Source organism: Rhinolophus hipposideros (genome assembly GCF_964194185.1).
Source record: "Rhinolophus hipposideros genome assembly, chromosome: 2".
Classification (NCBI taxonomy): Eukaryota; Metazoa; Chordata; class Mammalia; order Chiroptera; family Rhinolophidae; genus Rhinolophus; species Rhinolophus hipposideros.
In genome coordinates, this window is record NC_138048.1 from 39,917,650 (window position 1) to 39,938,035 (window position 20,386).

Genomic DNA, 20,386 nt, shown 5'->3' on the forward strand with positions numbered 1-20,386 from the left:
ATAATCACTCGTTTTCTATCAGGAAAAAAAGGGAAAAAAAAAAATATATATATATATATATATAAATTTTGGTGTATGTATGTATATATGTATGTATATGTAATGTGTACATGTATGTGTATGTTTTGTATATATGTGCATATATATGCATATTATCACTTGAATGAAGTTTTTGAATCATTACTAGAAGTGATTTAGAAGTTAACAGAGGCTGTAGCAGTCATAAGAGAGGTTTATAATGTGTGATAGGATTATAATGTTAGCATTTCAATCAAATACATTTGATTGAACTCTTATTTTCTTTATCATAATTTCTTAATAAGCTCAAATATGTCATGATTTATAAATACTAAACATAAATGAGTATATTTTAGTTCTCATTTATCACTTTTCATTTGTGGGTCAAGTCTATTTTCTATTAAAGCATTTTTCTGTGATATTTATAGATTCCTTTCTAAATGTTCTTTTTTTCCTCTGGCTGAAGACGTCACAACTTGGATTGGCCCCAATGCCATACTTTATGTTGAAAATATTTTCTTAAAATAGACAGTAAGAAAAACTAGACCTTTATACCAAATGAATAGATTTGTAAAAATGAAGAACTGTTAACATTATCATCTAAGAAGAATATGGTGAAATATGATCTCTCTTTCTCTAATCTGTTTTCTCCTCACACAATAGGAATCCCCATGCTGAATTCATGGAAAACTGAACCAATTCCCTTAGGTCACATTAGGGGCGTGCTCTCTGAAAACTATATTGTCTCTGACCTTTTTGCTCTGGTTCTTCACTGGCAGGTACTTTGTACACTCTAGATGACTGCAGCTTCAGTCTTGTCCTACTGCAGCTCTAAAGTGGTGTTCCTTAAAGAGTTTATGTGGTGCTGATGAGGCAGCTTCTGAGGAAGTGGAGAACCGTCGTGTGTGTTGATCCAAGCGGATGTGACATGTCTTGTGAGGCCTGCCTGCCTCCCTTGGTTCCCCTACCCAGAGAAGGAGGGGTCAAGGACTGCAGTTATTAGAGCCACAGCTGACCATACAATTGGCAGGATTTTCTACTAAGCCCATACCTGTAGCCCACAATGACCAGGAAGGATGAATCATAATTTAGAATTGTTTCACTACTAGCACTTGCTGTCTTTGTTAAAATAGCCAACACAAGTAAAATGCCATGGTTTTGAAAAAGTTGGATGTAGCACATTTTCATTAACTCAAATTTAACAGATCTTATCATTTTTCTTGACTTACACAATTAACTTAAAATGAACTGTTTTTTTGCTGCTTATTCGTAATGGATACATCAAGGACCATGGTGTAAGTATGAGCCTTCCTTCAATCAGACCATTTGAATAGAACTGACAGTGTGAATCATGCAAACGAAGATCTGTGAGAGTAGAGTTTAAAGCAGAGAGCCCAGGAATTGAGTTCTTAAAGTTGTAATGGTTATTGGCTTTTGTACAACTTGTGAACTATTGCTTTGTAAGCTTTAGAATGAATGAAATCATTGTCCTTTTGTCTTCCGTTTAATGCAGGAAAGTCCAGGAAAGGTATGACGACTTCCTTGTGTGATGTTTTTATTCCCAGCAAATAGTGAAAGGTCATTGTCAAGTCCTCTTTAAGAAATGATCAGATTTAAAACTATACAATGGTGGATTTTTAGTCTAATGGTTATTCCTTATACACAGTAGAGAAAAATTACTGCACATTTGCTAGAAACAATGCTCTCGGGCAGCTGCTGTTCATTCACAGGCAGCTGCATGATCTCCTTGGGGTTTTTGGTTTTTTCCTTTGTTTTTTTATGACAAGGTCACACCATGCAGGAAACATGAGTCCCTTGGAAGCATTGTTTGTAAGACTCAGGATCTAGATAAATAAAAGAGTGGGCCTTGTGAAGTGTATAGGCTAAGTGTAAAACATGAGGTTACTCCTTTATCAAGGCCAGGTATACATGAAGCAGGCTACATTGGAGGGAGAGAGGATTTAAGGGACTCTTACTTGATCATTCCTATTTTATAAGAAAGATTTAGTGGAGAGCGAAGAACAGTTTAAATGACTGGCTTGAATAAATAAGATACTTACGTTAAAAAAAATAAGTGGCTAGCTGGTAAAGATGTAGGATACTAGAGAACTGACGTGTTTTAAAGTCTGATGGACGCTGCTTCAAATAACTGAATGGCTTTTTACAAACCTTAGCTCTTGAAAATGATTTGTTACTGTCTTCTCAGAAAAAAAGAACTGTTTTGTAGATAGAGATGTTTTTGTTCTCCCCGTTTTCTGGTGAACCAATATGTGTGAAAAATCTTTTTTTTTTCAGTAACAAATCTTTTTGACTAATTGTATGCATGTGTCATAAGCTTATTATTATATTTTAACTTCTCGAGTTCTCTATAAACTCAGATTTAGGCTATAAACATGGACATCTTACTTCGTCAGTCTGGTATTGTTACTAACAGTCGGTGAGTGCATGCTGAAAGTGTTGTATGTTTTTCCTGTCCCTTGTCATTCTTTGATCTTGTGTCTTTTTCCCTTTCTCTGTCGGTCTTCTTCTTTCCTTCCTGCACCTTCATCTTCTGGCTGTGGACTGTGGTTAGGAAGAATGAATTTCTCAGCAGGTGAGCTATGAAAGGCTGAGTTGTCAGAAATGCTGATTGATTTTATCCTCTTAAACCCAGGTTGTAATTTTAAGTCATCTCATTTTCTATATATCGAGGCCTAGATAATCAGTTTTATAACACACCTTTGGAAGATACTGGCAAGTCTATTTATCCCACAGTAGTAACTCACAAAGGACTTTTGAGGTCCAATTAGCCAGAATTCACAGAGACTGGCATTAAAAATAATATTAATAATAAACAGGCCGTGCACATGCCAAGTATTGGCTTTCCCAGGGTGGTGAAGAGAACTGAGCTGATTTGGGTTCCTTGAATGTGCTTAGCAAACAGCCTCAGATATGATCAGGTCTCATTTTATAAACCTTATAAAATACCCCTGTCTACAGCTATTTTTTTTTTTTGGATTGAAAGGATTTGGAGCATTTTCAAGGCCCTTTTTACTTTTTAGTTGCTGTCCCACTGCTGAATGTTATTTTTGCTACATAACTTAGAAACAAAACAAGTAGTCTCAGGAGTTGGTAAAGTCTAATTTTTCCTAATCCACTTACTTTGCCCCAAACAGTAAACACATTCTGCTTCCTTATTTAGCCACTAATTTAGTTGTAATTTATAAATGAGAATATGAATTCGTTCATTGACTGTATTTCATGACATCCATATGCTAAATAAACGAGGATTCTGTGATGAACAGGACGTCCCTATGCCTTCCCTGATAAAACACACCTGTTCTGGAGCCACTTCACTACAACATCACTTCTCCGCGGGCCTCACACCAGGGTACCCTTCTGTGGTCTCCTGCTCTCCTCTGGCATTTCCTCTGTCGAAAGGACCTATGCCTTTGGATGGCCAGGCCATGGCCTGAATCCTAAAACCAGCTCTTTGGAATCACACGGGTGCAATTCCAGGGTCACAGGATCCATCCCCTTCTTTGTAATTGCAGAATTGATTTGTTTTATTAGAATTGTGCAGGAGGGATGAGGCTGAGCCAGGGGACAGTTGATTTCTTCGTGATCAGTAGAGTGTTGCCAGTTGGGAGAAATCAGTGGCTCCATGAGGTAGAACATTTCCACTCACACTGCATCCACAGGAAACAAAAATCCTGCATTGGGAAATACATGCTCATTAGCAGCAGGCTTTTTCCTTTAAGTTGCCATGAAAGTATAAGGCTATTTTACCACCAGAATGATGGAAGATTCTCTGAGACATGGAACCAAACCTCAACAAAATAGTGAGGTGATCTGGGGAATGTATGTGCACAGTCCTTAGCACAGTACACCTTGCCACGTAGCTGTCCCTCATGCCACATCTGAAAATTCTGAGTCGTTTTGGTTTACTGTCCACCTCCCCTGAGGGTGGTAAGTTCGTTTTCTTATTCTGTGATACTTTGGAGAAAAAGAAATCCTGGGAGATCTGAGGAGCAGGGTATACAGTTGTTTCAGGAAGAAATAGGCTCACCCTCTTCTCTGCTTTTTTCAAGAAAGCGTTCGTTGCATGGTTGCGATCGACTTTTCCTCAGCATGAAAAACTGAAGGGGATGGGGAGGGTGTGGCACGTGTCTTTGCCAGGGACATCATTCTTGTGTGTTTTAAATTACATGGCTGTCTTTTAGAGATTTCTTTTTCATCCTAAAACAAGACACTGTCTTCCATGGAGTTGGTGTCAGTGTGGGAGTAGTCTGTCAACAAGCCTGTCTTTGAAAGCGTGAACATACAAGTGTGACCTTTTCAAATAACTTCTGATTCTTTTTGTCCCTCTCCTTTTCATAATGAATCATTGGGAACAATTTAAAAGGAGCAATTAGTAATTCCAAAAGTTCAAATATTAAAGGTAAATATTTGAGTAATGAATTATTTTGCCTTTATTTATATATATATATATATATATAAAAGGCATATGCTCTATGCTTCTGCCCGCCCTGGCTTCACGTAATGCTTTATGTGTTAGTCATTACAATTAATGATATTCTATCGAAAGTCTTATGGTGTGCATTTATATTTTGCATCTTTCTTTAGCTAAATGATATGTAGCTTTTACATATATATGTGTGTGTTGGTATTTGTCATTTATAATTACATTCTATATTAAGGAAACTTGTTTTCCCAGAAATGCCTTAATCTGAACTCACATATTTTCAGTTAGATATCTAAAAGTGCTCCAGATACTAGCAGCGTGAAAACTCCTCATAGAACTAAAGACACTTTACAGTAACTTTTGGAGTACGATGCTATGTTAAAGCGTCATGGCCATGGCTTCTGTTTTTAAATGGAAATATTTAATCAACAGCAAAGGGAGCGGTTTGGAATCACTTGCCTTCTCTCACCCTCTTGCTTGCTTTTTGGCCATTTCATTACTAATTAAAAGCCTCATTGAAAGGAAGGCAGAGCACAAGACAAGAGGCAAAATTCAAATGGTCTAATTGTAAATTCTCAAGAGGTCTGTTAGTAAATTTACTCAGGGAGGAAGATTGAGAACTACCAGTACTGCCTAGAGCAACATCTTTTTAGTGAATTGAGGAATTTGTTTATCAGTATGATCCCTGCTTCCTGAGTATATGGTACATAGAGAATTGAAAGGAAAGAATAATTCAATTTATGATGCCCAAAATTAGCTACAAGAGAAAAGCCGTAGCAATAACACAAAGCAAAGCCAGTGACATAATGTGCAGCTGACCAATGTCCAGGGTTAGGAAAGCACCTCTTATTAATGGTGCTTTGCACCAGTTGGCACAGTTCCTACATTGTCATATGGTTGATGTTACCAGCTAGCAGAAGCTGAGGGTTAAGGTGGAAAATAAAGGGAGCTATATGTAGTAGGGCCTCAAATAGTGACATTTTGTTATAACGTTGATGAGATGCCATAGAAACTTAACTCTTGTTTATATTATATCAATTAGCCTATGGTAAAATTGGTTTTCTGATGCATCATTTTGCCACAGTTCTTAGAACCTATCGATGACATTGAGAACTTACTATATATACAGTAATTACTATATATACAGAACTTTCTATATATACAGTAATCAGAGGATGAGCACCACTGAAAGGATTGTTGACTCTGTATGTTTTAAATAAGTCATTAGCAGACAAGGGAAATTGAAAAAATAAAAAGAATGAGAAAAATGTGCAATTTGGCTCTTAACCAGATTAAAAGTGTTAGTGAAGATGAGTGAGAGACAAGTTTCTCAAATCCTGCACCGAGATATCCACCTGTTCTTTTAGAACCAGATCAGGTATCCCTTAAATTTGAATATCATTGAACAGGGGACCACCCTAAAATCCTGGCGTTGCTTATCACTAGCATACGTTTTGCCGACATTGGAACCCAGCTATTTTTAGAGGTTTCAGGGCCTTTAATTGTGTTTCTGTTTTGGTTTTCTCGTGTTTCTGTGTGTGCTGATGTATTATCCTCAGTTGTGCAGAGATATGGGAATGACATAAAAAAGTGTCAAGTAATCCGCTGACAAAAAAGATCACTTCTTTGAAACTCTTGCTTGCACTGAGCATGATGCTGCTTCTTTGATCTTCTTGGCTTCAAAACAAATTAGACCAAGGGCCAAGTTTCATAGGCAGATGTTTTGGGTTGCTGGTTTGAGTTGTATAAGATCTAAGACTGAAAAATGAGACACACTAACATATTTATGGCTCTTTCCTTAGGGTATAATCACCAACAGATGAGTGAAGGACAAAGGCAGAAATCTTCTGAATTTTACAACCGCACAGCATCTGAATCCAATGTCTACTTAAACAGTTTCCACTACCCAGATCACAGCTACAAGGACCAGGCCTTTGATACTTTGAGCCTAGACAGCTCTGACAGCATGGAGACCAGCATCTCTGCGTGCTCACCTGACAATATCTCTAGGTAAGATTCGTCGGTGAGGTTTCTGGTTTGGAGAAGTGCTGCTGGTTTCAAATGCTAAAGACATCTATTTGGGGGAATGTGTATGTGCAAGCCCAGATTTCTGAGACATAAAGAATCTCTTAACACAAAAGAAGGTTGGGTGTCATGGTTGCCTTTGGGAGTCATTTCTTTGTATCCTGTGTAACTTAGCCAGTCAGACGTCATGTAACCCACTTTTTCCTTTATTTATTTACATTTGAGTTCACCAGTATACTGTGCTTCAAAATTGATTTGCTTCTGTTGGTTGACTCCAAGCTTCGTTAGGACTGTTTTTGATGAAATAATTTCCAACAATGGAGTAAGAACTTTGAAGGTTTTCTTACTCTTGTGTTTCATTAAAAGGGAAGCTTTAGCTGTTCTGCATATTATAATTTTTGTAAGGATTTAACCATTCATAGTTGTGTTCATACTTTGAGGCAAGCAAAGGTGGTTTTACAGAATTACGGCTAAAGGCACATCTAAAACATAGGTCTAATCATGGTACACCTCCTCTTCACAAGCTTTGACGATGCCCTACTTCCTTTTGAAAAGGTCAGACCCCAGATCATGGCATTCTAGATCTTTCTGTCCTCCTGATATATGTTACAGAGCTTCTTAGCAATTGACAGGGCTATCTATGAATTCTCAGATCTCTGTGCCTTTGATTATATTGGTCCTCCCCCTGGAATTGCATAGTTTGTGCATTCATTCATTTATAGGCTCCTTCGTTCCACAAACACTTATAGAATGCTCTACAGTCAGAGGTGGGCTGGAGTGAGCTCCCACTGGCTGGCAAGTGCCGCAAGTGCATATTGCCTCCTAACTCTGTGATCAGTGGTGTCATGTTGGTAGTTTGAAATTGGCCATGGTGGGAGTATGTATTCCACATACATCGACATTTGCTACGTATCAGGGTTTTTGTTTTCCTCCACAGAGCTGGTTTCCCCCCAACTCCTATCTACGGTCAGTTCATCCTTTCATTTGATTATTCACTCACCCTGTGCTTACTGAGCATTGATAGTATCTGGCATTGCAAAATATCTATTCCCTCCTCATCTCCCTCCCATCTGAGCCTAGAGAACTTCTCCTCATCCTTCAAGCTCAAACTTTGGTTGGAAACTTATGAAAATTTCTCCCTTTAGGGCTTTTGCCTTCTGCCTTTCCATGTGCTTGATTCTTTTTCCTATTATATTACTTATCCCATTGCAGTATAAATTTTTGTTCTTTAATAATTAGTTGGTGAATTCCTCATTGTCAAAGAGGACGTCTGATTATCTTTTGGTATCCACGCTCAATAGAGATCTTGGTGTATAATAGATATTCAATAACTATTGGCTGACTAAATATCTCAGGATACAGGAAAATGGATATATTTTCAATTTTGATATTTTTCTGTGTTTCACCTATCACAATTGGCTGAGAACCATTATGGTTTCAACCCATGCAATATCTGATATTCAATAAATGTTAATTCAGCACTTGTGGCTCAAATGAAAATGTCTAGTTGGATAATTGCCAGCAAGCAAACTTCCCTATGTTGGAATGAAGCCACAGGCAGAGCAGGAATACTTGTGCTCCTTGGACTTGACCTGAAAACTGATTGTGCTACTTGAAGCAGATCTCAGAATTCTCTTGGTCCTGATTTGCTAGTTTGTGGAATGAAAGGATTGTTTCTTGAATACAAGGGGATGACGGATTTTAAAATTATTTTAATCAAAAATTACCATCATGTAAATATAATTTCTTTCTTTACAAAGTTTTGAATGATTTGCTCTTGCCCCTAAAAAAATAATAATAAAAAAAAAGATTGACAGTGACAGAGGGAAATGATATCAGCAAGGTATGCTTAGCTTTGAATTAGCTAGTATTTCATAAATGAGAAGAATGTGAGAGACCTAAATGTAACCAGACATTATAGCCAGGAAATGTTGGGGGTGGAGGAGTAAAAGAAAAGGATAGATGTTACATTCTGTGGTAAATAGAATACAGTATATTTTAATTCTGGCATTAAAGGGTAAAGTATTAATATTACTGGATTTATCTTATCATAGAAGGAAAGGAATTCCTGGGGGAGGGGGAACATGAAAGCAATCATGAGAATTGTATTACTGCTTGTCACATGGGAATGACCTAAATTTAAGGAAATTGTGTAATAACAAAGAATAAAGGTAATTTTTTTTGCTGTCATTATTATTTAATGTTAGAAGGCATTTCACTTTATTCGATATTAGAAAGTGCAGCATGTCACTCTTTAAAAAAACGTAATATGACTATTTTGGGAAAGACTCTTGAGTGTGTGGAACAGTTGGGCATCAAACCATCTCTGGCCCTGAATGTGCTCTGGTAATGCCCACTGCTCTGAGGAGGTTGTCAGGGCCATGTCAGCGGGGCCAGGAGCTGACCTTCTCAGGACAGAAAGCCTAGAACTTTGAGTAATTATTCATAAATGACTACTGTCCAATGTAAACTGACTAACTCAGTGTGGTATTTTTGAATAACAAGGCACAAACAAAAGTCAGCAACTCAGCAACTATTATATAATGATGATGGGAGAATAAAAATTAATGTTAAAAGAGAGAACATAAAATTCAGCAGTTTAGTTTGCCAGTGGAGTAATCTCAGAGGGACTTCCCATATTTCCATGGCACTTTTACTTAGTCGTTATTTTGAAAACGCCAAAATATGAGCACTTCCCCTCTTCCCTAATAATTGTGAACATGTTATAACAATATTCCTATGGTGAACTCTTGGTAGCTTGAACTTATTTTCTTTCTATTTTTGAGCCATCTTTAATAAATAAATGCACTCTTAAGGGTTTTCCTATCTTGATGTTTTTCTTCTTTCATTTTCCATTTCTCACCTCTTCTCCCCCTCCAAAAGTTAGAAGCAAGTAGGTAGCCCTCTCAATCATCACTCCGCACACTCCATCTCTCACATTTAACGGTGGTGGAAACAGCGATCAGCAGTAAATACAGGAAATTACCTAAAAAGGGACCACTTTGATTATGTTTACCAAACATTAGAAGTTCAAATCTGAACACTTAAGTACAGTGACCAGCAAAAACTTAATTTACATTTATTTGCTCACTCAGCCACTTTTTCTCGGAATGGTTTCCAAGGGTAGAAAAAGAATGGTTCCTCTGAACATGCCATATTATGAAAATAGCATTATTGCGGAGTGATCGTTCCTGGCAGGTAGTTATGTGTGGCCACGATCATTTTGCATAGTTACTTCACACAGAACTGACCTGGTGGTGCTAGCAATTGTGGATAATTAATCACCACAGTCAGAAATTACTAACAGTATTTATTTCATTGTGCTGTCAGATCCTCTGAATGTGAAAAACTTGAAGCCAAAGTGGAATATGCCTGTGAATGGTCTAGTTTTAAAGGGAAAAAGAAAAAAAAAGAACCTTTTCTCTTCTGTGCCACCACCTACCTTAAAAAAATTCACGTTACCCTAAGATAAGCTTGTACCCTTACTATAATGGAAAATAATATGGCGAACATCAGGAAAGGAACTAAGGTTTGGAATGTGTATTATAACAGTACATCCTTAATGGGAACTTCGCGAAGCTGGGTAGAAAGAGAAATAAGGGATTAAAAGTGTTCTCTTTTTAAGATTTTTTGAAGTTATGTATTAAAATACCCTGAAATTATACATATTTTAAAGAGGTAATTCCATGCCGAAATTCTAGTGACATAAACTTAGTCTTGTGGTTTATTATGTCACAAAAAGCCATTGGTAGAATTATAGAATTACTCAGAGTTGTGGGTATATTTGCCCTTCACTTTTTGTTGAAACATCATTTTTTTGTCTACCAGAAAGTTATTTGAGTCAGACAATGTTTTTGCTTTTTCAGCATTAGTACTTACACTATAAACAAACCTAAAGCTAAGAAAACAGGTCTTGGTAACTCAAAGTCAAATCTGCATACAATCTCTATTCTGCTAGAATTACTGAACTGGTTTATATACTATAGTGTTGTGAATACCACCTACAATGATACATTATTATTACTATTGCTATTATTAACTTACTAAGTACTGACCTTGTGCTCATATTTTGAGATAATTTTGAGGAAGCTGATCACTTGTGATAGCTGAAATACCAGCAGCGTGTCTGTGGAGGGAGAAATAAGATGGGGTATGGGGTTGAGAGCAGTCCAGCCTGTGGAGAGAGAAATAAGACTGAGTATGGTGTTGAGAGCAATCCATGGCTGAACTTGGTTTTAAAAGATATTTTAAACAGAATTTCAGATGTTTCTGATTCCTTCATTTTAGGCCAAGGTTTATATTCTGCTTTCTACCCTAGATAGGGTTAACCAAAGAGGTTCAGAAAAGAACAAAAAACATTTATTTAAACAAAAAAGGTTATAACCTGGGAAGCACAGATTCAGGCAGCAAACTAAATTGTGTTACGGAGAAAACAAAGAACAGCAGGGTTTTATAGTGGTGAAATTTACAAGTGTTCCCATTTTGGTCCTCCATGTAAATGACCGATTCTGGCTAGGTTAACAGGGATTGGTTAGTTCTAATATGCAAATGGGGGAGTCAAAAAATATAAGGAGGGAGTAAAGTCCGTATATGTCTATCCAGCAGTTTTTTCAGGATGTTTATGGCCCAGCCTTGAGCGGAGTTTAGCAACAGTTTAGCAACTTAATAGCAGCTCTGAGAACTGAGACAGAAGATGTGCATAGGCCCCAATTTCTTAATGGCCTCCTGACTCTATTTTAAGTGATTCTCTTTGTAATACTCATTCCATTTATTTTCTCCATTATCAATAGTCAATACTCAGTGTATGCATTTTATTCTAGAGAGTGCTCTCAGAAAAGATACAGAAAAACCGCATGATTTCAGAGAGGGCAGCCAACTATCAAAGGGATCAGATATATCAGATCATGGAGAAAATGGTTGAGTAGGAAGTGTTAGAGAAGAGAGGACATGTTGTGTTCTTTTAGTATTCAAAGAGCCATAGAGAAATATTAGGCATTATATAAGAGGTAATAATTTGCTTTAGCTGAAAAAATACTGAAAATTAACTGAAAATAAATATTCTGTGACACTGGCTCTTCATTTAGTGGTAATATTGGGGCACTGAAGGCAGTTGTGGAAAAATGTTGTATGTCTTTTTGTTTTGCTCCATGTTTTGTGTTTTGCTTACTTATTTCTTGTGTGACAATGTTCTTGTTTTCTTTCCTTTCTTTTTCTGTTTTTGCCTTTGCCTCTAACATGAATATTTGAAAGAAAATTCAAATTTTGCTAAAAGATAATATTATTCAGCATTAAAAACCTGAAATCTGCTATTTGGATACCTTCATTCTGATATAAGTTTTGTTTTTCCTTATGAATATGGTTTGTATTAAAGTTGGTCAGATACAAAAGAAATCGTCAGTTGATAAAATAGCAGAATATTACGAAGTAGAGAAACTAGGCAAAACTAGCCATCTTTATACCATTACTGGCCTAGTGAGCCAGTATCATCAGCATTCTTATAGCAATCACTTACAAGATCAGAAATTTGTGCCTGCCTCATGAAAAAGGTCAGGAATTGGATCAATGGGAGGAAGTATTACTCCTCTTGTAATTCGGATGGGCTTGAGCAAACAGTGATAAGTGTCATGTGCTACAGGTAACACATTTTATTTTTATTTTTTTATTAGTTTTAGGTGTACAAAACAATGTAATAGACATTTACACCCCTCACAAAGTGATAACCCCCTCCCCCAATCTACTACCCCTCTGAAACCGTATATGGCTGTTACAATTCCATTGACTCTACTCCCTATGCTGTACTCCACATCCTGTGACTATATATGTATTAAATTATAGTTGACATTCATTATTATTCAGCTTCAGGTGTACACTGCAGTGGTCAGGCATCTACAGCATCCATGAAATGGACTCCCTAATGAGACAAGTGTCCATTGGATACCCTACAAAATCTTTACAAAAGCACAAATTGGTAGTCACAAGATTGCCACTGGTAATGCATTTTAAAGCTTATCTTCAGTGACTTCAGACTCTCACTTTGCATGGGAGGTGCTAGGCTAAATGGCATTTCATTTGTTGACATTTTCACATGCCATGGTATTGATAAGCCTAGACTTCTCCCTAAATTCCTATTGCATTTGCTTTTCACTGCAGGTGCAGTTTTGACCCCAGAAAAAAGTATCAAACAGTGGCAACATAGTATTATAGAGCACTAAAAGTTTTACTGAATAAAAGTGTATTATAGAGAACCAAACATAGTATTTATTATAGAGAACCAAAAGTTTTACTGAATTAAATGTCAAGGAAATATTAAAAAATAAAGAATAGCAAAAATGTGGCTATAGAGAACAAGTGTCTATGGATAAATATTAATTTTTTTAACAAAAGAGCTAAGGTAGCTTTTAAAGTATATAAAATATAGTTAAATAGGTGACTTTAAGCCTAACGGTATGAAGTCATGAAGTGGTAAATGTTAATATGTATCAAGTGTTTTCAGAAAACTCAGTTCATTTGGAGCAAAAATTAAAACATTTATGGGAACATTGCCAAATAAATTGATTTAGTAGAAATATTATAAAATAAATAGAAAACTCCCTGAAAAATCTAAAAGAAATGAACAGAAAATATTTAAAGATGGATAAATGTTTGAAAACTTGCTCCCAAGATGTGCCCAGATTACAAATATATGAAAAACCATGAACTGAAAATATTAGTTTCTAACCAAGTTATTTGCAACCAATTCATCTGGATGGGTTTCATGTGGCTTCAGGGTCATATTTAGGCCAGTGAATGAAAGCTATAGGAAGATAGATTTTGATTCAACATAAGAATCAACAAAAACGCTGTCCAAAAGAATCAAGGGATGTACACAGTGAATTTCCTATAATTAACAACGTTCAGGCACTAGAACTAGATGAAAAACAGGGATATGATAGAAAGTACTACGGAACAGTTGGGGGTTAGACTGCTGGTTGTTTTGTTTTTGTTTTAATTGGTGAATTTTTAAGACCTGAGACTTAGTGAAATTCAGATTATTTCCAAATTAATTGCAGACATAAGACATATGTACCTGATATCACAAACAACACTATAGAATATAAATATAATTGTGAGCTATTTTATGACCTACATGTCTGTCTTAGGCTTTCTCAGTTGAGCTGACGAAATTTGTCCCTTTTCCATTCATGAAGTTGGGTATTCTCAATAAAGGGGAGTAGGAATTCCTGCACAAAATTAAAGATTTGTTTTAAAATCCTTGCTGGCTGAAGAGAACAGAACTTACCTTTTTGTACCTATCCCAACAGGTCATAGAAAAAAAAAAATCATGAGAAGAAATAGCCATGTTCTTCTCTTTCTCAGGAAAAAACACCTGGCTAAAAACTGGCCCAAGGTAACCCTTGAAGAGCAGCCTAACGATTAAGCTTCTAAGGAGTAAACATTTCTAAGACTGTCTCTCTCCTTGATAGATGAATTTTGTAATGGAGTTGCCAGTACTGATTTTTGTTTTAAGATTAAAAAAAAATTTTTTAGAACAATTTTAGGTTCATAGCAAAATGAGAGGACGGTACAGATTTCTCGCACATCCCCTGGCCCCACACATGCGCAGCCTTCCCCATTATCAGCATCCGTCCCCAGAGGGTACATTTGTTGTGATTGATGAACCTGCACTGACACATCGTTATTACCCAAAGTCCATAGCTTACCTTAGGGTTCACTCTTAGTAGTGTACATTCTATGGGATTGGACAAATGTGTAATGACACACATCCATCATTATAGTGCCATAGAAAGTATTTTCACTGCCCTAAAAATCCTCTGTTCTCTGTCCTTTCATCCCTCCCTGACCCCCAACGCCACACCCTTCAAACCACTGGCAACCACTGATCTTTTTATTGTCTCCATAGTTTTACCTTTTCCAGAATGTTGTATACTTGGAGCCATACAGTATATAGCCTTTTTAAGTTGTCTTATTTCACTTAATAATATGCATTGGTTTTCTTCATGTCTTTTCATGGCTTGATAGCTCATTTCTTTTTAATGCTGAATAATATTCCACTGTCTGGATGTAGCACGCTGTTTTTATACCTACTGAAAGACATCTGGTTGCTTCCAAGTTTTGGCAAATATAAATAAAATAGCTATAAACATCTGTGTGCACAGTACTGATTTTCAGATAACCCATATGCCCTGTGTTACTGTGGTTATTTATCTCTTCAAAAGCACTCTTAGTTTATTTAAAAATGAAAAAAAAAAAAAAAAACACCTCTTAGCCTTATGTTTGAAACATCCTAGGTTTGAATTGATCCAAAATATGATTTTGGAAGACTATATTAACAATGATCTTACTCATTTTTATATGAATTCATTTTTATATGACTAACAAATATGAATCCCTAGTGTGTGCCAGGCTTTATGCGATGGGGGAGAGAGACATGATGGCCTCTCTATCTAGAAAAGAAGAGAGATATTTAAATGATTACACAAGTATACATGCATAAGAAACAACTTTGATTCTCCATGGCTGGAACATCAGAGTAAATAAGTTTTGACCTAGGCCGTGATCCTTCTTTTCCAAAATAGTGAAATAACATGTAAGCAAGTGAAAAATAGAAAATTTTGTTTAGAGTTAAATATTTCCAAGTTCTTCTGTTTCTCTTTGAGTTATCCTAACTGTTCTTGCAGCTTCCACTACATCTGTTTTTTTCCTTCATTTTTTGTGTGTGATGTCTTTCCCAAGACGCATTTCTTTAGAAGCTCTTGAATCCCTTTAAACAGTTTCCTCATTGGTATGGTGGATGGGTATTACTGATAAAACTGGTCACCACTCTTCCATTGCACCTATAAGAGGAATCACTTTTTAATCGGCATCATCTCTTGAGAAATAAAATGTCCACATGTTTAAAGGCACAACAAAAAAGCAGCTGGTAACACATATTTCCAAGCCAAACAAAGTGACTTTAAACCTTAGGTGTCATCTATATAGAACTTTGATGATAGTCTACGTGGGCTGGCATCTCCGAATAATTAAGGTAATGGGAAGGCCTCCCACAGGCCATAATTTTTGGACTTTGCAGAAACTATTTTGAGAACACACTTTGTAAAATTTGGTTTTGGTTTGTTTATTTATTTATGAGTAAAGCACTTTACTTTGGCATTATTTTGCTTGCCCGTATTTTGTCTACTACACTGAGATAAGTCGCTATCGCCTACAATTTTCAGAGTTCAATTGATTTGCCTCTTCAGACCAGTGACTCTCTTAAGTACCATCCTTTAGGTCATATTGGATTTTTGTCATATACCTTCATGGAACGTATGTGTGTGTGTGTGTGTATGTGTGTGTGTCTGTGTATGTGTGTGTGTGTGTCTGTGTGTAGAGACATCAACCTGAAACTATATTCTTGAAAGGCTTTTGTGTTTTATTCAGTGCCAGCACTTCCAATATTGCCAGAATAGAAGAAATGGAGAGACTTTTGAAGCAGGCTCATGCAGAGAAGACACGGCTGCTTGAATCCAGGGTAGGTTTAATATCTTTATGCCAGAGGTCAGTAACGTGGTGGTTCAAGATGTCCTATACTTGACATCAGGATGCTGTCCTTAGGCTTCAGTAAGGAGCGTGATCGTGGAGTTGTCACCCAACCTTTCTTGGCTTCATTTTCTTATCTGAAAACTTAGGGTGTTACATGATTTCTAAGGCTTTTTGCTGCACTACAGTTTTTTCATAATTTAAAATATATATAGTGTTGACATAAACCAAAATGAATGCTTTGTATTATATTTTTCCTTTGATGGCCACTTTGTTTGCCTGCCAAGGAACAAGGAGGAATGTCATGTCTTCATACATTCCTTCTTTCTTGCCAGCTTGCATTAACTATACTATTGTAACATTAAAAATCCCACATTATTGTGACTGTATTTCAAGCCAGAATCCGAACTTCCTTAGGAATCCCCCAAAATGCCTTTGCATCCTGCCCTAAAGGGCACCTCCTTTCCTCTTCCACTTCCCCATGTGCTTCCTCTGAGACCTTGGACAGGAAGTTGCAGAGCAACAACAGGAATTGGAAGGACCCATGCATGACCTTTAGTTAGAAGACAACAATTGAAAGAAAGGCAAAAATCTCATGACCAGTGTCGAGTGACAATTTGTGAGGATTTTTATTAAAAAGTACGAGAATTTTGGTCATCAGTATGAAATGACTGAATGTAGTTACAAGCCGGATTTTCACTTTAATAATTCAATTGTTAATTAAATTTAGTAGTTGCATTTCTGCATAAGATGGTTTTGCACGCTATGTGAGAGGTGATTACGGGTGTTTTGGTCTAAGTTATATAATTTTGAGGGACTAGGTTCTAAATCAAAATTATCTAATGAAAATTTACTTTTCGATATTATCTGGAATCATTCAAGTATAACCAGTATGTCTTAAAATTCATTCTACCTAATGATATTTAGGAACGGGAAATGGAAGCCAAAAAACGAGCCCTGGAAGACGAAAAACGACGCCGAGAACTCCTGGAAAAACGATTGCAGGAAGAAACTAGCCAGAGGCAGAAGTTAATTGAAAAGGAAGTAAAAATAAGGGAGAAACAAAGGGCACAGGTTGGTGGGTCAATCTGAATAGATAAGAGCATGTTGCCCTCTAGTGGCCGTTCTGTAGAGTGGTAATGCTGTGTCTGTATGCCTTCCGCCTGCGCGCATTAGCTCTGCATATGTGATGGCTAAGGGAAAGATGTGCGTTAGTGAGCGAAAAAGAAAAATGCTTATTTCAAAACTTATTGGGGACCTACTAACCAAATGACACTTTTTTTCATCATGCACGGAACATTTTGATGGGAAAGGCACTTTTCTACCCGTTTTTTGGGGGGATATATTTGAAAGAATGTTTTTTTGTTGTGGTTTTTTTTTTGAGCAGCTGTGAAAAATGCAGCTGGATTTGCTACTGAAAACAAATACAACATCCAAATCAAAACCTTTGTTTGAGGGATAGAAGGGGATCTATTAAACCATCTTTTGTGAGCACACACTCCAGAACAGGATAATTTTATTAGCCCAGTTTCTTGGTGGTAGTGTTAGAGTTTGGGTGTTTTTTTTTCTCCAACCACTCACTGTATTGTCACTCGTGTCCCCTTTACTATACAAGATTACTGAGCTCAAACAAAATTCAGGAATATCACTTATTTTGTTTAACTTCCTGTCTTGGTCATCATAGAGTTCGAATCTTTGTTATTGTCACGAGAGCTGCTTACATAATGTATGTTTTCTGAGTAAATAAAATAAAATTTTGTTAAGTATCATGCAAGTTAAAGTTCAAAACAGTTTTACCAAGGTTTACTAGACGTAGAGGTAAAACATACCATTTCCCTTATTCTTTGTAGTTGCTGGCAGTTTGATAGACAGCAGTGAGACACTTAGAGGTATCAGTAGGTGTGTCACCTCTGTCTACCGTCAAAGTACCACAGAATCAAAGGCAAAACATTGAAGATAAACTACTCATGCACATTGGTTCATTTTATTTCATTGTGCTAAACCTCTGCCAAATTTTGATTCACAGTGAAGGTCATCCATGCTTGTTTGGTATCTGAAGCCAAACCAAAAAGCGCAATTCTACTTTAATCCTAAAGTTTGCCTCCACGTATATGATTAGGTCATTTCCCCTAGGGCAAAGGGGTGGGGTAATTTAACAGGATAAATAAAACATCGTGTTAGAAATATTACCCAAGATGGTCTGAGCTCCCTATAGTAGCTGAACCTCTACTCCAGCTGCAGTAAAATAAAAGACATCTATGTCCGTGTCTTTGGTGTCTTCTCCTGGACAGCTCAGTGGGTACAGCTTTGATTCCACTTCTTACCTTATTTTAGCTTCACTTTGCAAAACATACGTCTCTGCTTTCAATTTCTATTAGAGAGCGTGTGGAAGCTTTGTGGGATCTTGTCAGAGTTGTACTTACTAAATAATTGTCCATTAATCATATCATGTCTGAGATTATTTAAGGAGAACTGTTATGAAGTTGTGGGGAGAACTCCTGGAAACTACCATGGAGGAGGCCTCATCTCTAGGAAGCAGCCCAGATAACTTCATGCATCATTTCCTTGTGGTTTTAATTGCTAAGTACCTTTTTTAAAGCTAAGATAAATGACTTTTTTCCATTTTCTCATCTGCCCATTTCAAGGAATAGAATCTATTGGCCTGAGTTTATCTACTACCCTCCCACCCCATATTATACAACATCCTTCTTAAATTACTATCTACCGTTTAGACTCCCATTGATGACATATATCTTAAGTTCTCATAATCATATCCGCATTTTAATGCTTGGGTTTTTCACTTTATTTCTGCTTCTAAACATTTGTCACCTAAAATAAAACAATGAATTTGCTATAGATGCAATGGGTTTGCTTTTCCAGGCTCGACCTTTGACACGCTATCTGCCTGTTCGGAAGGAAGACTTTGATTTGCGGAGCCATGTGGAGACTGCTGGCCACAATATCGATACCTGTTATCATGTATCAATCACAGAGAAGACCTGCCGAGGATTCCTCATCAAAATGGGTGGAAAAATTAAAACTTGGAAAAAACGTTGGTTTGTTTTTGATCGGAACAAGCGCACATTCTCTTATTATGCAGGTGGGTAATAAAAAAAATCTAAGTGATATATTCAAATCAGTAACCCTCTCCTAAAGATCAAAGACAGTAAAATTCAGTATAAATGTGTTTTATGTTATCTTCAGATTATATGGTCCATGTGATAATGAATTTCCTCTTGGAAATAATGAAAATTATGTTATTTAAAAAGTGTGAATTTGTTTATTGTAGTTCTGAAACAAACTTAAGTCCAAATAAATATTAAATGGAATTTATTTTTTTAGACCAAAATATTGTCTTTTAAAATATGAGGCCAAGAAAAAAATTTTCTATTTATTTATTTATGGTCATGTGCCCTATTAAAGTCACACACAATCAGGCAGTCTTAGCTGCCAGTCATTCAACTATAGTTTATAAACTAGAATGGTCTTAAGCACAGAGAGTAAAGCTTATCATCAGTGAACTAGTGACTAAGTATTTATTAAGTAACGGAAATATTTTTGGGTGCTTAACTGATGCGTTATGAGAAACATACCCGACCTTATCTTCCATAAATACAGGAATATTGGTGTTCTTGTCAAGGAGCCTCTTACTCTTGACCACACATCCAATATTACCACAAATATACCTCTGCTATCCTTTCAGCTGCTGAAGAAGAACAGTATCATACAGAGTTTATGAAGAGACTCTGCTTTGGGGTGACTGAATCAGCATTTATGAGCATTGTCAGGGGTTGTTAAAAAGTGTTATCGATGTGATAAATAAAAAATAACAGTCCAGTCATTGAATCTATAGTGTGAGGTCAGAATATGTTTATGAAGAGAGGTATGAGAAATCAAGAAACGTGTGGAAGAAAGGAAATACTGATGTTTAATATTCTAGAACCCCAGAACTGGGATGAGGAGAAGGTAGGACTACGTCTTTCAGTTAGGAGTGCTTTGGGTGGGGTTCCAGTTACTGCCATGGCTAATGGTCTGAAGTGAACGACCCAACCCTCACAGGTCCCCTGCTTTACCTGTCCAGGGCTTTCTGACCATGGGTTTTGTAAGAATCCAGAGACATTCTCTTCGGTTCGCACAATAGAAAAGATTCTTATTTAATAAGAAATATCAATTTAATGTCTGCAACTTGCACAAACAAAACTGTGCCATGTTCTAGTCTCCACAGGCAAACTCACCCAGAATTTTCCAAAAATAAAATCTTAAAATAACTTCAGACAAAACAGCTTCACTCTTCCCTGGGAGCCTTATTTCATTTTTTCATCTGTCAGCCAGGTGGATAGTTCAGCACCCCTTCCTTCTGACCCTTGTAAATGAATTTTT

At 36.7% G+C, this 20,386-nt stretch overlaps 1 protein-coding gene across 13 annotated transcripts in view; it reads left to right on the top strand.

The window, feature by feature from the left end:
* Positions 1-20,386, top strand: part of PHLDB2 (pleckstrin homology like domain family B member 2) — a 241,156-nt gene that overhangs the window by 215,856 nt on the left and 4,914 nt on the right. For all 13 annotated transcript variants that reach the window (XM_081065311.1, XM_081065318.1, XM_081065322.1 and 10 more), the window contains 4 exons: positions 6,265-6,472; positions 15,908-15,998; positions 16,934-17,080; positions 18,887-19,106. In XM_081065311.1, coding sequence (XP_080921437.1) covers positions 6,265-6,472; positions 15,908-15,998; positions 16,934-17,080; positions 18,887-19,106 — 666 coding nt within the window. The remainder of the gene's footprint in view (positions 1-6,264; positions 6,473-15,907; positions 15,999-16,933; positions 17,081-18,886; positions 19,107-20,386) is intronic.